General features: G+C 50.3%; 2 protein-coding genes across 2 annotated transcripts in view; one reads left to right on the top strand and one right to left on the bottom strand.

Moving 5' to 3' along the window:
- Positions 1 to 17,042, top strand: part of LOC146007518 (uncharacterized) — a 66,019-nt gene that overhangs the window by 19,068 nt on the left and 29,909 nt on the right. The gene's annotated exons all lie outside the window — the stretch shown is intronic.
- Positions 10,438 to 16,379, bottom strand: LOC146009581 (uncharacterized). Its single transcript, XM_083150027.1, has 4 exons — positions 16,316 to 16,379; positions 16,005 to 16,234; positions 15,573 to 15,634; positions 10,438 to 13,071 (listed from the first exon to the last, which is right to left on the bottom strand). Exons 1-4 carry the CDS (start codon positions 16,377 to 16,379, stop codon positions 11,934 to 11,936), a joined length of 1,494 nt encoding a protein of 497 aa, XP_083006153.1. The 3' UTR covers positions 10,438 to 11,933.

The following is a 17,042-nucleotide window of genomic DNA, read 5'->3' as shown; positions in this document are numbered from 1 at the left end:
TTTATAGATGCTGTGACCAGGGGTGAGGGTCATTAAGTCGACAGTAATTAGATCTATTGGTCGGCAGTGAAAAGGTCTACACATGAAAAAGATCGACCTGGTTTAAATTGACGCGGAAAACGGTCGACCCAATCCAAAAGGCTGCATGAAAAAGGTCAACACAGGAATAGGTCGACATGAGTTATTAAAGAAAATAGTGTATGTGGAAATCTGCTGACACGGGCACTGTATAAGTGTACAGCGACACGGACACACAGCTTCAATTTCTATTCACTTTTTTCTTAATGCACTTTTTTTAATTTTGACATATTTTGCTGTTTTGTGCCAATGGATAAACTGTATATTTAGAACAATTGGTCTGTACACAGTCTCCGTCCTGCCCCCACTTATTCCTCCTGGTTATATATGGTGGCTAATTATTAATATTATGTAGTTTGAGCAGAAAATATTGTGGTATCAGTGGATAAGTCAAAAACTCAGGCTGCTCCCGGATCCGAAGGCGCTACACCCCACGCCCCTGAAACAGCAGACACTGGAGGAGGATTCGAACCCGTGGTGGCTCAGCCTGAGTGGCTGTCCCAGACGCTGAACTAACGGTACACGCCACTGTACCAGCCACTCATACACGGACTCTCCATGTATCTCGTAGCTACAATGCAGTGACGTCATTCACGCTGTGCCGCACCATCGCCACCTATTGGCAGCTGCTGGAACTACACCTGGCACACAATGCATCGTCACCACTGCTGCTCCCCCTACATGAGCACTCTGCCCCGGCTGCTCTGATGTAGGCAGTCACTGACTGGGACGCCAAGGACGCTCTGCCCCTGGGTAGAAGAAGCGGCTGGTAAGTGCACATGTGCAGAACGGATTCAGTATCGAATCCCGGCGGTCGGGATCCCGGCGTTCAGAATCCCGACGCCGGAATCCCGACAGCCGAAATGCCGACAAGGGGGGGACGTGGATCACCCCCCTTGCGGGCTCGCTGCGCTCGCCACGCAGCGGGCCCGGTGCCTCTCTACGCTCGGCACACTAATTTATTCTCCCTCCAGGGGTGTCGTGGACACCCACGGAGGGAGAATGTGTCGGCATTTCGGCGGTCGGGATTCCGGCGTCGGGATTCTGAATGCCGGGATCCCGACCGCCGGGATTGTAACTGCATCCCGTGCAGAACACCCCCTGAGCATTGAGCAACCTGTGGGTGAGGACTGGAGCTCAGTCTGTATGTTGGTCATGTATGTGACTCCCACAGGGCTGCTGCATGGTGCTCCTGGGGATATCTATGTGTATGGGCATACCAGTGTATCCTCAGCAGCGCTACTCTATGGCTCAGGTTGTAATAGCTCAGCCCCAGTGCTGTCTGCATTATTATACACTGTATATTATCTATCTGCTTTCCCCAGGGCCGTAACTAGGGGGGGGGATAGGGGGTCACACGCACCGGGCGCTGGAGGGTGGGGGCGCTAGTTTGGTGTACCGGCAGCGTGGTCCCTGGGATGAGCAGCGGGGGTCCGGGGACTGGTGGGTTAACGCCAGGTCCTAGCGCGGGGTCCCGGGGACTGGTGGGTTAACTCTGGCTCCTAGCGCTGCCGGACGGTGGGCGGGAGGCAGGTTTTGAAAAGACTTGCCGGACGCTGATTGGCTGAATTCAGCCAATCAGCATCCGGCAAGTCTTTTCAAAATCTGCCTCCCGCCCGGCAGCGCTAGGAGCCGGAGTAGGGTGGCCAATCCCGGGATTAGACCGCGCATGCGCGCAGTCTAATGCCGGGCAGCGTCTGAGCTACGCTCAGACGCGGCCCGACTTCTCCCGGCAGCACTGCGCAGTGTGACGGAGATCAGGGGTCACGCTGCGCAGGCAGAGGTTGCGCCCGGCAGTGTGATGCCGCCCGCCCAGCCAGCAAGCCCGCACATCCAGCAAGCCCACCACGCCAACTGCGAAGCCAGCGCGTCAGCTCGCCCAGCCAGCATGCCAGCCCGAGCCAGCAGCATGGACGACCCGTCGTCCCACCCACCAACCGGGTTCCTGGCAACCCTGCTGGCCCCTGAAACGTAAGTAAATGTGGGGCAGCCAGGGTGTATTTTTATTAGGAAAGCCAATCCCGGGATTGAGCATTTTTCAATCCCGGGATTGAAAAAATGCCCCGGGATTGGCTGCCCTAAACCGGAGTTAACCTTCTCCAGTCCCCGGACCCCCGCTGCCTGACCCCAAGGCAGTGATTTTTTTTTTGTGTGTGTGTGTGTGGGGGGGGGGGGGGGGTCCAAATGACTGCAGACCCGGGCGCCGAAACACCTAGTTTCGGCCCTGCTTTCCCAAAGTGTGACACAGGTGTATATAGACCAGATTATAATCTATGGGAAGCCTCTGTGTGTATACCATATGTTCTCTCTCTGCTGCAGTAGCTATGCGCGCTTTGCTATGTTCTATGATAATAAACACATGTGAGTGTAATGGTAAATATGTGCCCGGCTTGACAATGTGGTGAGATACAGGTGCGCCAAACCGTACAGGCTAGCAAACTGCACGTAGCCATTAGTGCAGATGTAGGATAACTGGGCATACTGTATATAGGCTGGGATCACTGCTGCGTTCAGGTGACACCAAGTACATGTCACCCGCCGGGATTGCTTGCTGGATGGTTATACAGGGATTATTGTCACATTAGTTATACTGTAGTCTAAAGTGTATACTGTATTATCTACCATCCTAATGGGGCATACACACAGGGGGCGGGATGTACTAAAGGGAAAATGTGATAAAACGGGGGTTTTACCGCATTTTCCTAAGTACCATTACCCGTCCGCCCTGTCTCCGCCTGGCAGGGTATCGCCACCTCTGGGTGGCGATACCCTACAGAAGCCTATGTCACAGCCGGGGGGACATCCGGCTGTAGGGAGGAGGAGGAGAGGCAGGGGGACACTGACAGCCGCCAGGATGTGACAGAGACCCCCGCACACCACATTACAGGTATCGCGGGGGTCTCCGTCACCGAGAGCATATGATGTGGAAGGGGGTGTGTATTGTTTTGTTTAATTAAAAAGCGGTTACAGAGAAAGATGTACATTGATAGTGTGGATGGTACAGTGACCTTTGTGGGTGTGGGGGGGCTGTGTGTGCATGTTGTTTAGGTGTGTGTGTGCAATAGTATAGTAGGGTGTTTCTGAGTCAGCGGCTCCCCACTGGCGGAGGTCACGACACAGGAAAACAGGAGGCTGGGTAGTGATAGGGGTGTGTGGAAATAAGGGGGACTAAAGAGGAGGGTGGGAGATACTGTGCTGCTTCTGCCAGTGGGTGAGGGTCCAGCGTGGCAGTACAGGATGGTGGCCCTGAGTCAGTGTCTCCTCCTACTGGGTGGGAGTTAGGGTGAATGAGAGCAGGAGGCTGGGCTATGAGGCATGATAGGGGCATGTGGGCAAAAAAGCGTCAGCGACTCCCCAGTGATGGAAGTTACGGTTCAGGAGAGCAGGAAGCTGGGTAGTGATAGGGGTGTGTGAGTATACGGGGGACTAAAAAGGGGCTTAGGGGTGCCGTGAATTGCGGGGGGTGCCGTGAATGAAGGGAGGGAGGGGGCGTAGGTGTCCGCGAATCGCGGGAGAGGGCGGGGGTCCGCAAAGCGCGGGAGGGGGCGTGAATCGCGCAAGGGGGGTTGCGAATTGCGGGAGGGGGGGTGCGCGGGGGTGACGTGAATCGTGGGAGGGGACGTGAATCGCGGGAGGGGGGGTGCGCGGGGGGTCCGCGATTTGCGGGAGGGGGGGCACGGGGCGCGATGAATCAACCTAGTTGGTTATATATTTTTGTAGAAGGATGTTAGGATGTTGCGGTCATTCAGAATGCATTTACATAAACAGTAATAGTAGCAGTAAAAGATCTGACTTAAAACACCTACAGTAAAACAGAACAGGTGTTATATATTAAACAAAGAATTGGTTGATGATGTGTAGGTTTACGTGCACATAGTTGTCACTGGAAAAAAATCGCCACAAGAAAAAATCAACACAGAAAGGTCAACACATTAAATGTTGACATAAGTGTGGCACTTCATTGGTGACCATGTCGACACATGAGAATGAATATGAAAACATTCTTAAAATGAAAAATAAATCTTCAAAAACTCATGTCAACCTTTTTCATTGTCGACCATAGTCGTGTCAGTGTTTTGCATGTGCCATTTGATCCTGGGGTTGCTGTGAATCGCGGCGGCTGGGGGGGTGGTGGGGGGTGTCCACGGGAGGGGGGGTGTGCCATGAATTGGGGGAGGGGGGCTCGCGGGGGTGGGTGCTGCGAATTGCGGGAGGGGTGGGCGCGGGGGTTGCAGCGAATCGCGGGAGGGGGGGTCGCAGGGCCGGGGGGGTTTGCCGCGAATCACGGGAGGGGGGGTGCCACGAATCACGGCGGGAGGGTTGCGGGGGGTGATGGGCGCGGGGGGGGGTTGCAGTGAATCGCAGAAGGGGGGGTGTTGGGGGCTGGGGTTGCCGCAAATCGGGGGGGGGGGCGCGAATTGCGGTAGGGGGGTTCGCGGGGGCGGGGGAGCGCGCAAATCGTGGGAGGGGTGCCGTGAATCGCGGGAGGGGGGTGCGGCGGGGGGAACTCACCTGGTGTGTCTGGTGAGTAGCTGTGTCTTTGCTGGGTAACATGGGGAGGCAGAGGGTGTCTGGCACTGTGCATACCTCCCAACATGACCCATGCCAGGAGGGACACAATACTCAGTCAATCAGCTCTTGCCTGTTATTTTTCAAACCCAGCCTGTGACATGACAGGTGGGAGATGATTGGCTGGCTGTTGGTCATGTATGTGACTCCCACAGGGCTGCTGCATGGTGCTCCTGGGGATATCTATGTGTATGGGCATACCAGTGTATCCTCAGCAGCGCTACTCTATGGCTCAGGTTGTAATAGCTCAGCCCCAGTGCTGTCTGCATTATTATACACTGTATATTATCTATCTGCTTTCCCCAGGGCCGTAACTAGGGGGGGGGATAGGGGGTCACACGCACCGGGCGCTGGAGGGTGGGGGCGCTAGTTTGGTGTACCGGCAGCGTGGTCCCTGGGATGAGCAGCGGGGGTCCGGGGACTGGTGGGTTAACGCCAGGTCCTAGCGCGGGGTCCCGGGGACTGGTGGGTTAACTCTGGCTCCTAGCGCTGCCGGACGGTGGGCGGGAGGCAGGTTTTGAAAAGACTTGCCGGACGCTGATTGGCTGAATTCAGCCAATCAGCATCCGGCAAGTCTTTTCAAAATCTGCCTCCCGCCCGGCAGCGCTAGGAGCCGGAGTAGGGTGGCCAATCCCGGGATTAGACCGCGCATGCGCGCAGTCTAATGCCGGGCAGCGTCTGAGCTACGCTCAGACGCGGCCCGACTTCTCCCGGCAGCACTGCGCAGTGTGACGGAGATCAGGGGTCACGCTGCGCAGGCAGAGGTTGCGCCCGGCAGTGTGATGCCGCCCGCCCAGCCAGCAAGCCTGCACATCCAGCAAGCCCACCACGCCAACTGCGAAGCCAGCGCGTCAGCTCGCCCAGCCAGCATGCCAGCCCGAGCCAGCAGCATGGACGACCCGTCGTCCCACCCACCAACCGGGTTCCTGGCAACCCTGCTGGCCCCTGAAACGTAAGTAAATGTGGGGCAGCCAGGGTGTATTTTTATTAGGAAAGCCAATCCCGGGATTGAGCATTTTTCAATCCCGGGATTGAAAAAATGCCCCGGGATTGGCTGCCCTAAACCGGAGTTAACCTTCTCCAGTCCCCGGACCCCCGCTGCCTGACCCCAAGGCAGTGATTTTTTTTTGTGTGTGTGTGTGGGGGGGGGGGGCGTCCAAATGACTGCAGACCCGGGCGCCGAAACACCTAGTTTCGGCCCTGCTTTCCCAAAGTGTGACACAGGTGTATATAGACCAGATTATAATCTATGGGAAGCCTCTGTGTGTATACCATATGTTCTCTCTCTGCTGCAGTAGCTATGCGCGCTTTGCTATGTTCTATGATAATAAACACATGTGAGTGTAATGGTAAATATGTGCCCGGCTTGACAATGTGGTGAGATACAGGTGCGCCAAACCGTACAGGCTAGCAAACTGCACGTAGCCATTAGTGCAGATGTAGGATAACTGGGCATACTGTATATAGGCTGGGATCACTGCTGCGTTCAGGTGACACCAAGTACATGTCACCCGCCGGGATTGCTTGCTGGATGGTTATACAGGGATTATTGTCACATTAGTTATACTGTAGTCTAAAGTGTATACTGTATTATCTACCATCCTAATGGGGCATACACACAGGGGGCGGGATGTACTAAAGGGAAAATGTGATAAAACGGGGGTTTTACCGCATTTTCCTAAGTACCATTACCCGTCCGCCCTGTCTCCGCCTGGCAGGGTATCGCCACCTCTGGGTGGCGATACCCTACAGAAGCCTATGTCACAGCCGGGGGGACATCCGGCTGTAGGGAGGAGGAGGAGAGGCAGGGGGACACTGACAGCCGCCAGGATGTGACAGAGACCCCCGCACACCACATTACAGGTATCGCGGGGGTCTCCGTCACCGAGAGCATATGATGTGGAAGGGGGTGTGTATTGTTTTGTTTAATTAAAAAGCGGTTACAGAGAAAGATGTACATTGATAGTGTGGATGGTACAGTGACCTTTGTGGGTGTGGGGGGGCTGTGTGTGCATGTTGTTTAGGTGTGTGTGTGCAATAGTATAGTAGGGTGTTTCTGAGTCAGCGGCTCCCCACTGGCGGAGGTCACGACACAGGAAAACAGGAGGCTGGGTAGTGATAGGGGTGTGTGGAAATAAGGGGGACTAAAGAGGAGGGTGGGAGATACTGTGCTGCTTCTGCCAGTGGGTGAGGGTCCAGCGTGGCAGTACAGGATGGTGGCCCTGAGTCAGTGTCTCCTCCTACTGGGTGGGAGTTAGGGTGAATGAGAGCAGGAGGCTGGGCTATGAGGCATGATAGGGGCATGTGGGCAAAAAAGCGTCAGCGACTCCCCAGTGATGGAAGTTACGGTTCAGGAGAGCAGGAAGCTGGGTAGTGATAGGGGTGTGTGAGTATACGGGGGACTAAAAAGGGGCTTAGGGGTGCCGTGAATTGCGGGGGGTGCCGTGAATGAAGGGAGGGAGGGGGCGTAGGTGTCCGCGAATCGCGGGAGAGGGCGGGGGTCCGCAAAGCGCGGGAGGGGGCGTGAATCGCGCAAGGGGGGTTGCGAATTGCGGGAGGGGGGGTGCGCGGGGGTGACGTGAATCGTGGGAGGGGACGTGAATCGCGGGAGGGGGGGTGCGCGGGGGGTCCGCGATTTGCGGGAGGGGGGGCACGGGGCGCGATGAATCAACCTAGTTGGTTATATATTTTTGTAGAAGGATGTTAGGATGTTGCGGTCATTCAGAATGCATTTACATAAACAGTAATAGTAGCAGTAAAAGATCTGACTTAAAACACCTACAGTAAAACAGAACAGGTGTTATATATTAAACAAAGAATTGGTTGATGATGTGTAGGTTTACGTGCACATAGTTGTCACTGGAAAAAAATCGCCACAAGAAAAAATCAACACAGAAAGGTCAACACATTAAATGTTGACATAAGTGTGGCACTTCATTGGTGACCATGTCGACACATGAGAATGAATATGAAAACATTCTTAAAATGAAAAATAAATCTTCAAAAACTCATGTCAACCTTTTTCATTGTCGACCATAGTCGTGTCAGTGTTTTGCATGTGCCATTTGATCCTGGGGTTGCTGTGAATCGCGGCGGCTGGGGGGGTGGTGGGGGGTGTCCACGGGAGGGGGGGTGTGCCATGAATTGGGGGAGGGGGGCTCGCGGGGGTGGGTGCTGCGAATTGCGGGAGGGGTGGGCGCGGGGGTTGCAGCGAATCGCGGGAGGGGGGGTCGCAGGGCCGGGGGGGTTTGCCGCGAATCACGGGAGGGGGGGTGCCACGAATCACGGCGGGAGGGTTGCGGGGGGTGATGGGCGCGGGGGGGGGTTGCAGTGAATCGCAGAAGGGGGGGTGTTGGGGGCTGGGGTTGCCGCAAATCGGGGGGGGGGGGCGCGAATTGCGGTAGGGGGGTTCGCGGGGGCGGGGGAGCGCGCAAATCGTGGGAGGGGTGCCGTGAATCGCGGGAGGGGGGTGCGGCGGGGGGAACTCACCTGGTGTGTCTGGTGAGTAGCTGTGTCTTTGCTGGGTAACATGGGGAGGCAGAGGGTGTCTGGCACTGTGCATACCTCCCAACATGACCCATGCCAGGAGGGACACAATACTCAGTCAATCAGCTCTTGCCTGTTATTTTTCAAACCCAGCCTGTGACATGACAGGTGGGAGATGATTGGCTGGCTGTTTATCACTCCCCATTTTTTCACTTTTGAAGCTTGATACATCTGGCCCTAAGTGAGTAATCGGATTTCTCTGCTAATCCCCTTCTCCATAACATGGCTATCCAGAGAGGGGTAGATGAGGATGGCTCCATCTGTATATTCTGCTGTCTATTTTACATCCCATCTCCCCCAGGACCCAGCAGCAATTCTACCTTAACACAGCTGCCTCCGACCCCCACTGCACAAGAAGCTCCGCCCCACCTGCATCCTTGCATCTCAGCATGTCACTTACATCACAGGAGGGAGGAGGAAATACCCCGGCTCGCTTTAGTGGCAGGGCCATCTTAACAGCATTAAGTGCCCCGGTGCAGTGTAACCCCTACCTAACACAACCGTGTGTGTGTGTGTATATATATATATATATATATATATATATATATATATATATATATATATATAGAATGATGTGTCACAGGATGGCACTCAATGAAGGTAATTGTTAATAGTCCGGTGCCAGGTACATATGAGAAACATGAAAGCATTTACCCCCTCTTACAGGAAAGGATTGGAACCAGCACACGGATATGAAGTGAAAGAAAAAACGTGGTTTATTGTACAAGCATTATTGCACAACAGACAGCTGTTCACCTGACAGCCGTTTCAACTGCATGGCAGCAGTTTTCATGCAGTTGAAACGGCTGTCAGGTGAACAGCTGTCTGTTGTGCAATAATGCTTGTACAATAAACTACGTTTTTTCTTTCACTTCATATCCGTGTGCTGGTTCCAATCCTTTCCTGTAAGAGGGGGTAAGTGCATATATATATATATATATATATATATATATATATATATATATATATATATATATATATATATATATATATATATATATATATATATATATAGATCATTATGCTTCCTGATTAAAACCCTCTGCACAAATACAAGCCTGGTGAGTGATTCCCAACCTGCATTATATGTATATCAATGGGACTGATTTATGCCCATTATTTGGATGTCACCCCAGCATGAGCCTTCATATTTATGAGAGTGCCAGTCATACAAGATATAATATATTTACATATGACTACAGCAGTGCCTTACAGTGGTGGAGCCTGCTCAGCCTGCCAGAGAGGAGTCAGGACAGGAGGATCCTGACTTTTTAAGTGCCTGCGTTGCTGTTCTGATTGACTACTCCCACCGCCGCCGATGCATGACCGCGCCATCCCCGCTCAGCATTACTGGGTGTGGGAGAGGACGCGGTCATGCGGCAGCCGCCTCCCCGCCATTGGTTGGTGCGGTGGCCGCGTGACTGCATCCCCTCCCACACTCCCAGTAATGCTGTGCGGGGATGGCACATCGCCGGTCATGCATCGGCGGGACCTCACTGTTCCACTTGTCAACTTTGTGGGGGCTGCTTGTCATTGTGCTGGACTCGGGTGTTGCCCACCCCTGGTTTATAGTGTATTTACCTGGAGAATGCAGTAGCAATGGCCTGGGAGCGAGCAGGAATAACTAGCCAGGACCAGCAGTGACCTCTGCTGGGGATGGCTGGACACACTCTACTGCAGGGATGGATTAAGCAGGAGTGACTGGCAGGTGAAGGGTTAGCCAGATCAGCAGGACACTGGAACTGGGAGCACTGGATAGCCTGGAGCCTATGACCTTCTGACATAGAAGCAAGAACTCAGGGAACAGAATTAACAATTGTTCAAGGCAAGGAGGCAGGGCCAGGACCCTGACTTATATCCCCCTTGCTTGTCCATGATTGGCTGCAAGTCGCAGCATCAATCAAAACCAGGAAGTACCTGGGGATACTGGCACAGGTTGATTCTGGCACAGGTCAGAGTTCAGGCCAGCAGACAGCGCAATTGGCCCAATCTGTCAGCTGACCACAGGTGTCATGGCGGCACCCATGCAGCATGGGCCCGGCGTGGAACAGGCAAGGGGCGCTGTGCAAGGCCTGAGGGGGCACAGGGGATATCGTGCCATGATCCAAAGCCTGATGTGACAGTCAGTGGACCTGCGGCACAGGGTGAACCAGCGTGAAGGTAAGCTATGCGGCAGCAGACACGACCGCGGTTTGTGACAGGGAGGAGGAGCCGGTCTATTTAGTGGGATCAAAGTGCAAGGAGGACATGGAAATCTCATTGAAGAAAGCAGCTCTCTGAATCGCTGCTCCAGTCTGGGACTTGTTGTTCCACAAAGACTAGACTTGTGAGACAGACTTTTTGGTCATAAACTTTATTTTACACATAAAACAATCATAATAAACATTTGGGGTTTTAATTCATAAACTAAGCAATGCATTTACGCTTGCAGCCCACGTCAGGGGACCAATTTCACTGCAAGTCCTCCTCTATCACTGAGGATTATACACCAGGAAACTGGTCTCACATCAGTATGAGCCCGGATATAGAGCTCACCTGCCAACTGACTCCTGGCTTTTACAGGTGAGACCGTCACCAAGCGCAGTTGCTGCAACACTACTAGGAAAGCAGCTTATACAGGCTATCAACGGAGCTTACACAGGGGTGCGTGACATGTGATCACAAAAAGGTTTAATACATAATAACTAAACAAATAATATAAAAAAGATATTTGAGTGATAGAATAAGACTTGCAGTCTCCTGTTTGGCATAATGTGTAAGGGACACTAACTGTGTGGTATAATGTATACAAGGAGCACTTCTGTGTGGTCATGGAAGTAAGGAGCACTTTTGTGTGGCATTATGTGTAACGGACACTAGTGTGTGACATGTAACCTGTTCCTTTTGTCTGACACCAATTGAAAACAACCTGATGGGTTTGCAATCATACTGGCTATTTTGAAAATCAGCACACCGTGAGCTCAGCTGGTTAAATTCATATCAATCCAAGAGAGCTTTAGAAAGCACTGCAGCCGGTTTGTAAATGCGTAAGAGTTTATTTACATTTCAGGGGAACACCATCCCCGTCGTCAGAATAGCATGCAGTTCCGACGACAGGAAGTGTAACTAAACCCTTTTGCATTTACAAAGCCGTGGTGGCGATGCAGTGCTTCTAAAGCTCTCTTGGATTGATAGATATTCACACACAAACAAAAACAGGAAAAATGCAGTATATAATCGATCATAAAATAGCCTCATATACTCACAGCCTCATACAAAAAACCATCAATGATATAGCTACAGAATACTATGACCCGTCTTCCACAGCTCACTAAATTCCAAACGAGTGATCTGCTGGAGACTTATTACACCTTTATTATATTATTACATGGTACTATATTGTGTAAAGCTGGCCACACATCTATAGATTTATTGTCTGATCTGGCTGGTTGAAACAAAAGTCTTTAGATGTATGGCTAGCTTAACCCCCATATCTCAGTGATGACAATATATGATGTGAGTAGGCCATATTTAAGCCAACATTTCGCCTTTTTATTGTCATAGTATTGGAGCCAGCCTGTACCATTTCCCTCATCTCCCAGGTATTACATTACAACTGTATGTGGATTTTCTGGTGTCTAACAAGGTGTACTTTCTGTGTATAACATTTCTCACACTCAAAACATGCATACGGCTTCTCCCCTTTGTTAGTTCTCTGATGTAAGACAAGTTGTGGTTTACTGGTAAAACATTTCCCACACTCAGCATTCAAATTGCTTCTCACCCATGTGACTTCTCTGATGTCTAACAAGTTGTGTTTTATGTGAAAAATAAATCCCACACTCAGAACATGGAAATGGCTTCTCCCCTGTGTGAGTTCTCTGATGTACGACAAGTTGTGATTTCTGTGTAAAACATTTCCCACATTCAGAGCATGAAAATGGCTTCTCCCCTGTGTGAATTCTCTGATGTTTAATAAGAACTTGTTTACGTGCAAAACACTTCCCACACTCAGAGCATGGAAACGGCTTCTCCCCTGTGTGAGTTATCTGATGAATATGAAGTACTTCTATTTGTGAAAAACATTTCCCACACTCAGAACATGCATACGGCTTCTCACCTGTGTGAATTCTCTGATGTACAACAAGATTACCTTTCATTGCAAAACATTTCTCACACTCAGAACATGCATACACCTTCTCCCTTTTGTGAGTTATCTGATGCCTATAAAGTACTCCTATTCGTGAAAAACATTTCCCATACTCAGAACATGCAAACGGCTTCTCACCCGTGTGAATTCTCTGATGTACAACAAGTTCACCTTTCACGACAAAACATTTCCCACACTCAGAACATGCATACGGCTTCTCACCTGTGTGAATTCTCTGATGTGAAACAAGATTACCTTTCTTTGCAAAACATTTCTCACACTCAGAACATGCATACGCCTTCTCCCCTTTGTGACTTCTCTGATGTCGGACAAAGTCTGATTTTTGTCTAAAATATTTCCCACATTCAGAGCATGTAAATGGCTTGTCCCCTGTGTGAGTTCTCGGATGTACGACAAGTTGTGGTTTACTGGTAAAACATTTCCCACACTCAGAGCATTCAAATTGCTTCTCACCCATGTGACTTCTCTGATGTCTAACAAGTTGTGATTTCTGTGCAAAACACTTCCCACACTCAGAGCATGGAAACTGCTTCTCCCCTGTGTGAATTTTCTGATGTGTAACTAACTTTGTCTTACATGGAAACCGCTCATCGCATTCACAACAGGCAAATATTTTGTGAGTTGTACTAGGTGTGCCAATATCGGATTCATCGGTGGAACATTCCTCATTATCGGAGGGATCAGGCAATGTATCTGCACTGTGATGGACTGCCTTAGGTTCCCCACCCCTGATTTAGAGTAATGCGGTTTTCTCTTGGAGTAGAACTTCCTGTGAGGTCATCTTTTTTCAAATCTAAAAAAAAAAAAAAAATGGGGTTTATCTGTCAGTTATTCCTTCTTGGGTGTCCTTGCGTTGGGAATAGAATAAATGCATGGTAATAAAGATCTTATTTTACACCAGGGAGCATCTCAACAGATTAGGGCAGGGGTTCCCAAACTTTTTTGAATCACGGCACCCTAGAGCATCAAAATATTTTCAAGACACCCATAGGCCAAATGCTTCTTATCGAGAAATATTAAATTAAGTGCATTGTGTTTATAGGTCACAGTTATCTGGTGAGGGACAGGACTTGCTTCTGTTTGTCCACATACATTATGATTGGCAGCCACCAGCATTGGTTTTGCCTGGTACATTGACCATAAATAATACGAATTGATCCTGGTCCACAACCCAAGGCACCCCTGCAAGTGTCCTGAGGCACCCAGTTTGGGAACCGCTGGATTGAGGTTAATCCCTGTGCTGTGGCACCAGCTTTACACGAAAGTGAGCACTTGACATGTTTAGAATGTCTTAATATTCTATATGTAGTGCTGTATACAGTTGTAAAATTAAGTGTTTCAATGTATATACAGCTAGGAGTACTGCACAAAGCATATATCTATACGAGTATTGAGAAATGTAGTATAAGAGTACGAATGCTCTGGGGAGGTTATTAATGACTCTGTGACAGGAGATGATCATTTCCTAGCAGGAGGTCTGAGACCTTCTGTTGTTGAGCAGTGCACAGCAGGTAACATGCCTTGTGGTCTGCAGTTCTGTGTTATTGGTACATGTCCTGGGTGTCTGTACTCCTGTGTACAAAGTGTTACAGGAATACTACAAAGTAGTCCCGTCCTCCGCCTGTCCTGTCCAGTGTCGCCAAGCCCTCTGCCAGCTACCACTACATTATAAAAAATGGAATTTTAATTACCTACCAGTAAATCCTTCTCTTAGTCCATAAGGGATACTGGGGTAGCTTAGTGCAATGGGGTATAGACGAGGTCTAAAGGAGCCAATGCACATAAACTTCTTCAACTGGGTGTGCTGGCTCCTCCCCTCTATGCCCCCACCCCAGCTTAGGAAAACTGTGCCAGCAGGAGGGAAACATATACAAGAGGAGGAACTAACAGAGTGGTGAGACTAGCGAACCAACACCCCCAAACAAAAAGACCAACAACGGTTGGTCAAACAGACAGCAACAGCTGACACAACAACCTCCTTCATAGGAGGGAGAACAGCAAGTAAATAACACCTGCAGTCAACAAACCACCAAGGTGGGTTCCCAGTATCCCTTATGGACTAAGAGAAAAGGATTTAATGGCAGATAATTAAAATTCCCTTTTCTCTGGCATCCATAAGGGATACTGGGGTAGCTTAGTACAATAGGGATGTCCCAAAGCTTCCAGAATGCCTGGGAACCTGGAAAGAAGACTGCAGCACCTCCCGAACAAACTGGGTATCCACATTAGCTAGGGCAGTGGTCTCCAACCTTTTTTGGTGTGTGAGCTACTTGCGGCAAAATAAACCACCCGAAGAGCTACTAAAATAAAAAAATAAAATCTGCCTAATAACCAAATAACGCCCTTTACACATTGTGGAACACACAGTAATGCCATATACATAAATGCGTGCGCAAAATTTGGTGTAGCAACATGGGGTGTGTGATACACATATGCCCCCACTAGAGCAGTGCCAGATATACATATGCCCAAATAGTGCCAGATACACATATGCTCCCAAGGGGCCAGGTATGGACCCACAGTGCCACCAAGTATGCCCCCACAGTGCCAGGTGTTTCCCAGCAGCAGCACACATTTACCATTGTTGGGAGAGAACTGTTATGTCATCGGGTCCCCTGTAGTGCAACTGCCGCTGGCGCTGTCTGGGTCCGGCGGTGTCCTGTGTTGGCGCCACTGGTTCCCTTTTCAGGGGAGGAGAGCACAGCGCACCGCGCGTCTCTCCTTCCTCTCACTTCCCTGTGACTGTGCCATCCGCCAATCAAAGCTTGCGGGCCAGCTCCTGATTGGCAGACGCCGCAGTCACAGGGACGCACAGCTAGGCCAAGACACCCCAAGCAGCCATCCAGGATGACCCCACCGATCTAGTAGAATAGGCCTTAATCGCCTGTATAACAGGCAAAGCCGCCGCAGCATATGCCTGCTGGATAGTTAGCTGGATCCATTGAGCAATTTTCTGCTTTGATGCAGGAAATACATTATTTTATAAGTCGTACAAAACAAAAAAACATCCATTCATCCAAACCCTAGCCGTTCATTGAAGATATATCTTCAACGCTCTCAAAACATCCAAAGTCTCCGGTATGGGAGAAGTCTCAGACCTTGTCGGGACCACAATCAGCTGATTTAAATAAAACGCATACACCATTTTTGGCAGAAACCCCTGGCAAGTCCCGAGTTTGGCTCTATGCTCATAAAATTAAAAATAAAAAAAAATAAAAATTACACACACCTTGCGGATGCCAAAGCCAAAAGCACAACAGCCTTCCATGTGAGAAACTTGTCCTCTACCGACTAAAGGGGCGCAAACCATGAAGACTGTAGAAAGTTCAGCACCAACGTCAAGTGCCACCATGCCGTGGGAGGTACAGGGGGGGGGGGGGGGCGGAATAAGAAGAACCCCTTGTAAGAATGTCTGAATTTCCAGCAAAATGGTCTATTTTCTTTCAAAGAAAATTGGCTAAGCAGAGATCTGTACTTTTATGGAACATAGACATAAGCCCAGATCCACCCCTGCCTGTTGGAAATGTAGTAACCAGCCCAACTTAAACTCCACCAGAGAACACTTCCAGCCTTTACACCAAGAGGTACTTCCTCCAGATATGGTGATAATGTTTCGACGTAACTGGTTTTATGGCCAGAATCATAGTAGGAATGACTTTACTTGGATACCCTTTCTGGCTAGGATGAACCTCTCAACCGCCAGGCCGTTAAACGAAGTTGCTTTAAATTTGGGTAAAAGAACGGTCCTTGTTGTAGAAGATCCTGTCTTAGAGGAAGACACCATGGGTCTTCGATCAATATTCTTAAGAGGTCCGCATACCACGTTCTCCAAGGCCAATCTGGTGCAACCAGAATCGTCTCTAACCCCTCCTGTCTGACCTTCCAGAGAACCTGTGGAAGCAATGGAATCGGAGGAAACAGGTACATCATCTGATAAGGCCTAGAGCTTGACCGCACATCCACAGCTGTCACCTGAGGAACCCAGCGGGAGCTTCTTGTTGAGCAGAGACTCCATGAGATCTGCGTATAGCCTCATCAGATCGCAATCTCCTGAAAAATCAAAGGTTGTAAACCCCACTCCCCCGGGTGTAGATTGTGGCAATTTACGTAATCCGCCTCCCAGTTCTCCACACCCCGGATGAACACAGCCAAAATTGTCCACACATGCCCTTCTGCCCATCTGAGAATCTTAGACACTTCCTTCATGCAGACCCTGCTCTTTGTTCCGCCCTGTTGGTTTGCATAAGCCACTGCTGTGGCGGCGTCCAACTGGACTTGGACGGGCTAATTCCGAAGTAGACTTTCTGCTTGAATCAGAGCATAGTATATCACCTGAAGCTCCAATATGTTGATCTGGAGAGAGGAATCATGTTGCTGCCACTTGCCCTGGAACTGGAGTCCCTGAGTTACAGCACCTTAACGCCTCAGACCCGTGTTCAGTTCTGAATTCTGAACCTCCCAACAGGTGAGGGGTCTGCAACCGCCACAGCAGTGACAGAATGGTCTGCGTGGAAAGACGAATGATCTGGTGCATCTGTAAATGTGAACCTGACCACTTCTTTAGGATGTTGAGTTAGAAAGTTCTGGCATGAAACCTGCCGTACTGAACTGCCTCGAATGTGATAGCGCGGTTTGGTCACTAAGAACGTCCTTCAATTAATCAACTCTCCTCTCAGATACCTTTTACCAATGCATTGGT

This window comes from Crinia signifera, chromosome 6 (genome assembly GCF_055691185.1).
Source record: "Crinia signifera chromosome 6, ASM5569118v1, whole genome shotgun sequence".
NCBI classification, from domain to species: domain Eukaryota; kingdom Metazoa; phylum Chordata; class Amphibia; order Anura; family Myobatrachidae; genus Crinia; species Crinia signifera.
This window is presented reverse-complemented; position numbering and strand designations above follow the sequence as displayed.

Coding starts and splice junctions, on each gene's coding strand:
- LOC146009581 (XM_083150027.1), bottom strand. CDS start 16,379: ATGAGGCTATACGCAGATCTCATGGAGTCTCTGCTCAACAAGAAGCTC. Junction 16,235..16,315: donor GCTCCCGCTGGGTTCCTCAG/GTGACAGCTGTG, acceptor TTGCTTCCACAG/GTTCTCTGGAAGGTCAGACA. Junction 15,635..16,004: donor TAGCCAGAAAGGGTATCCAA/GTAAAGTCATTC, acceptor GCGCCCCTTTAG/TCGGTAGAGGACAAGTTTCT.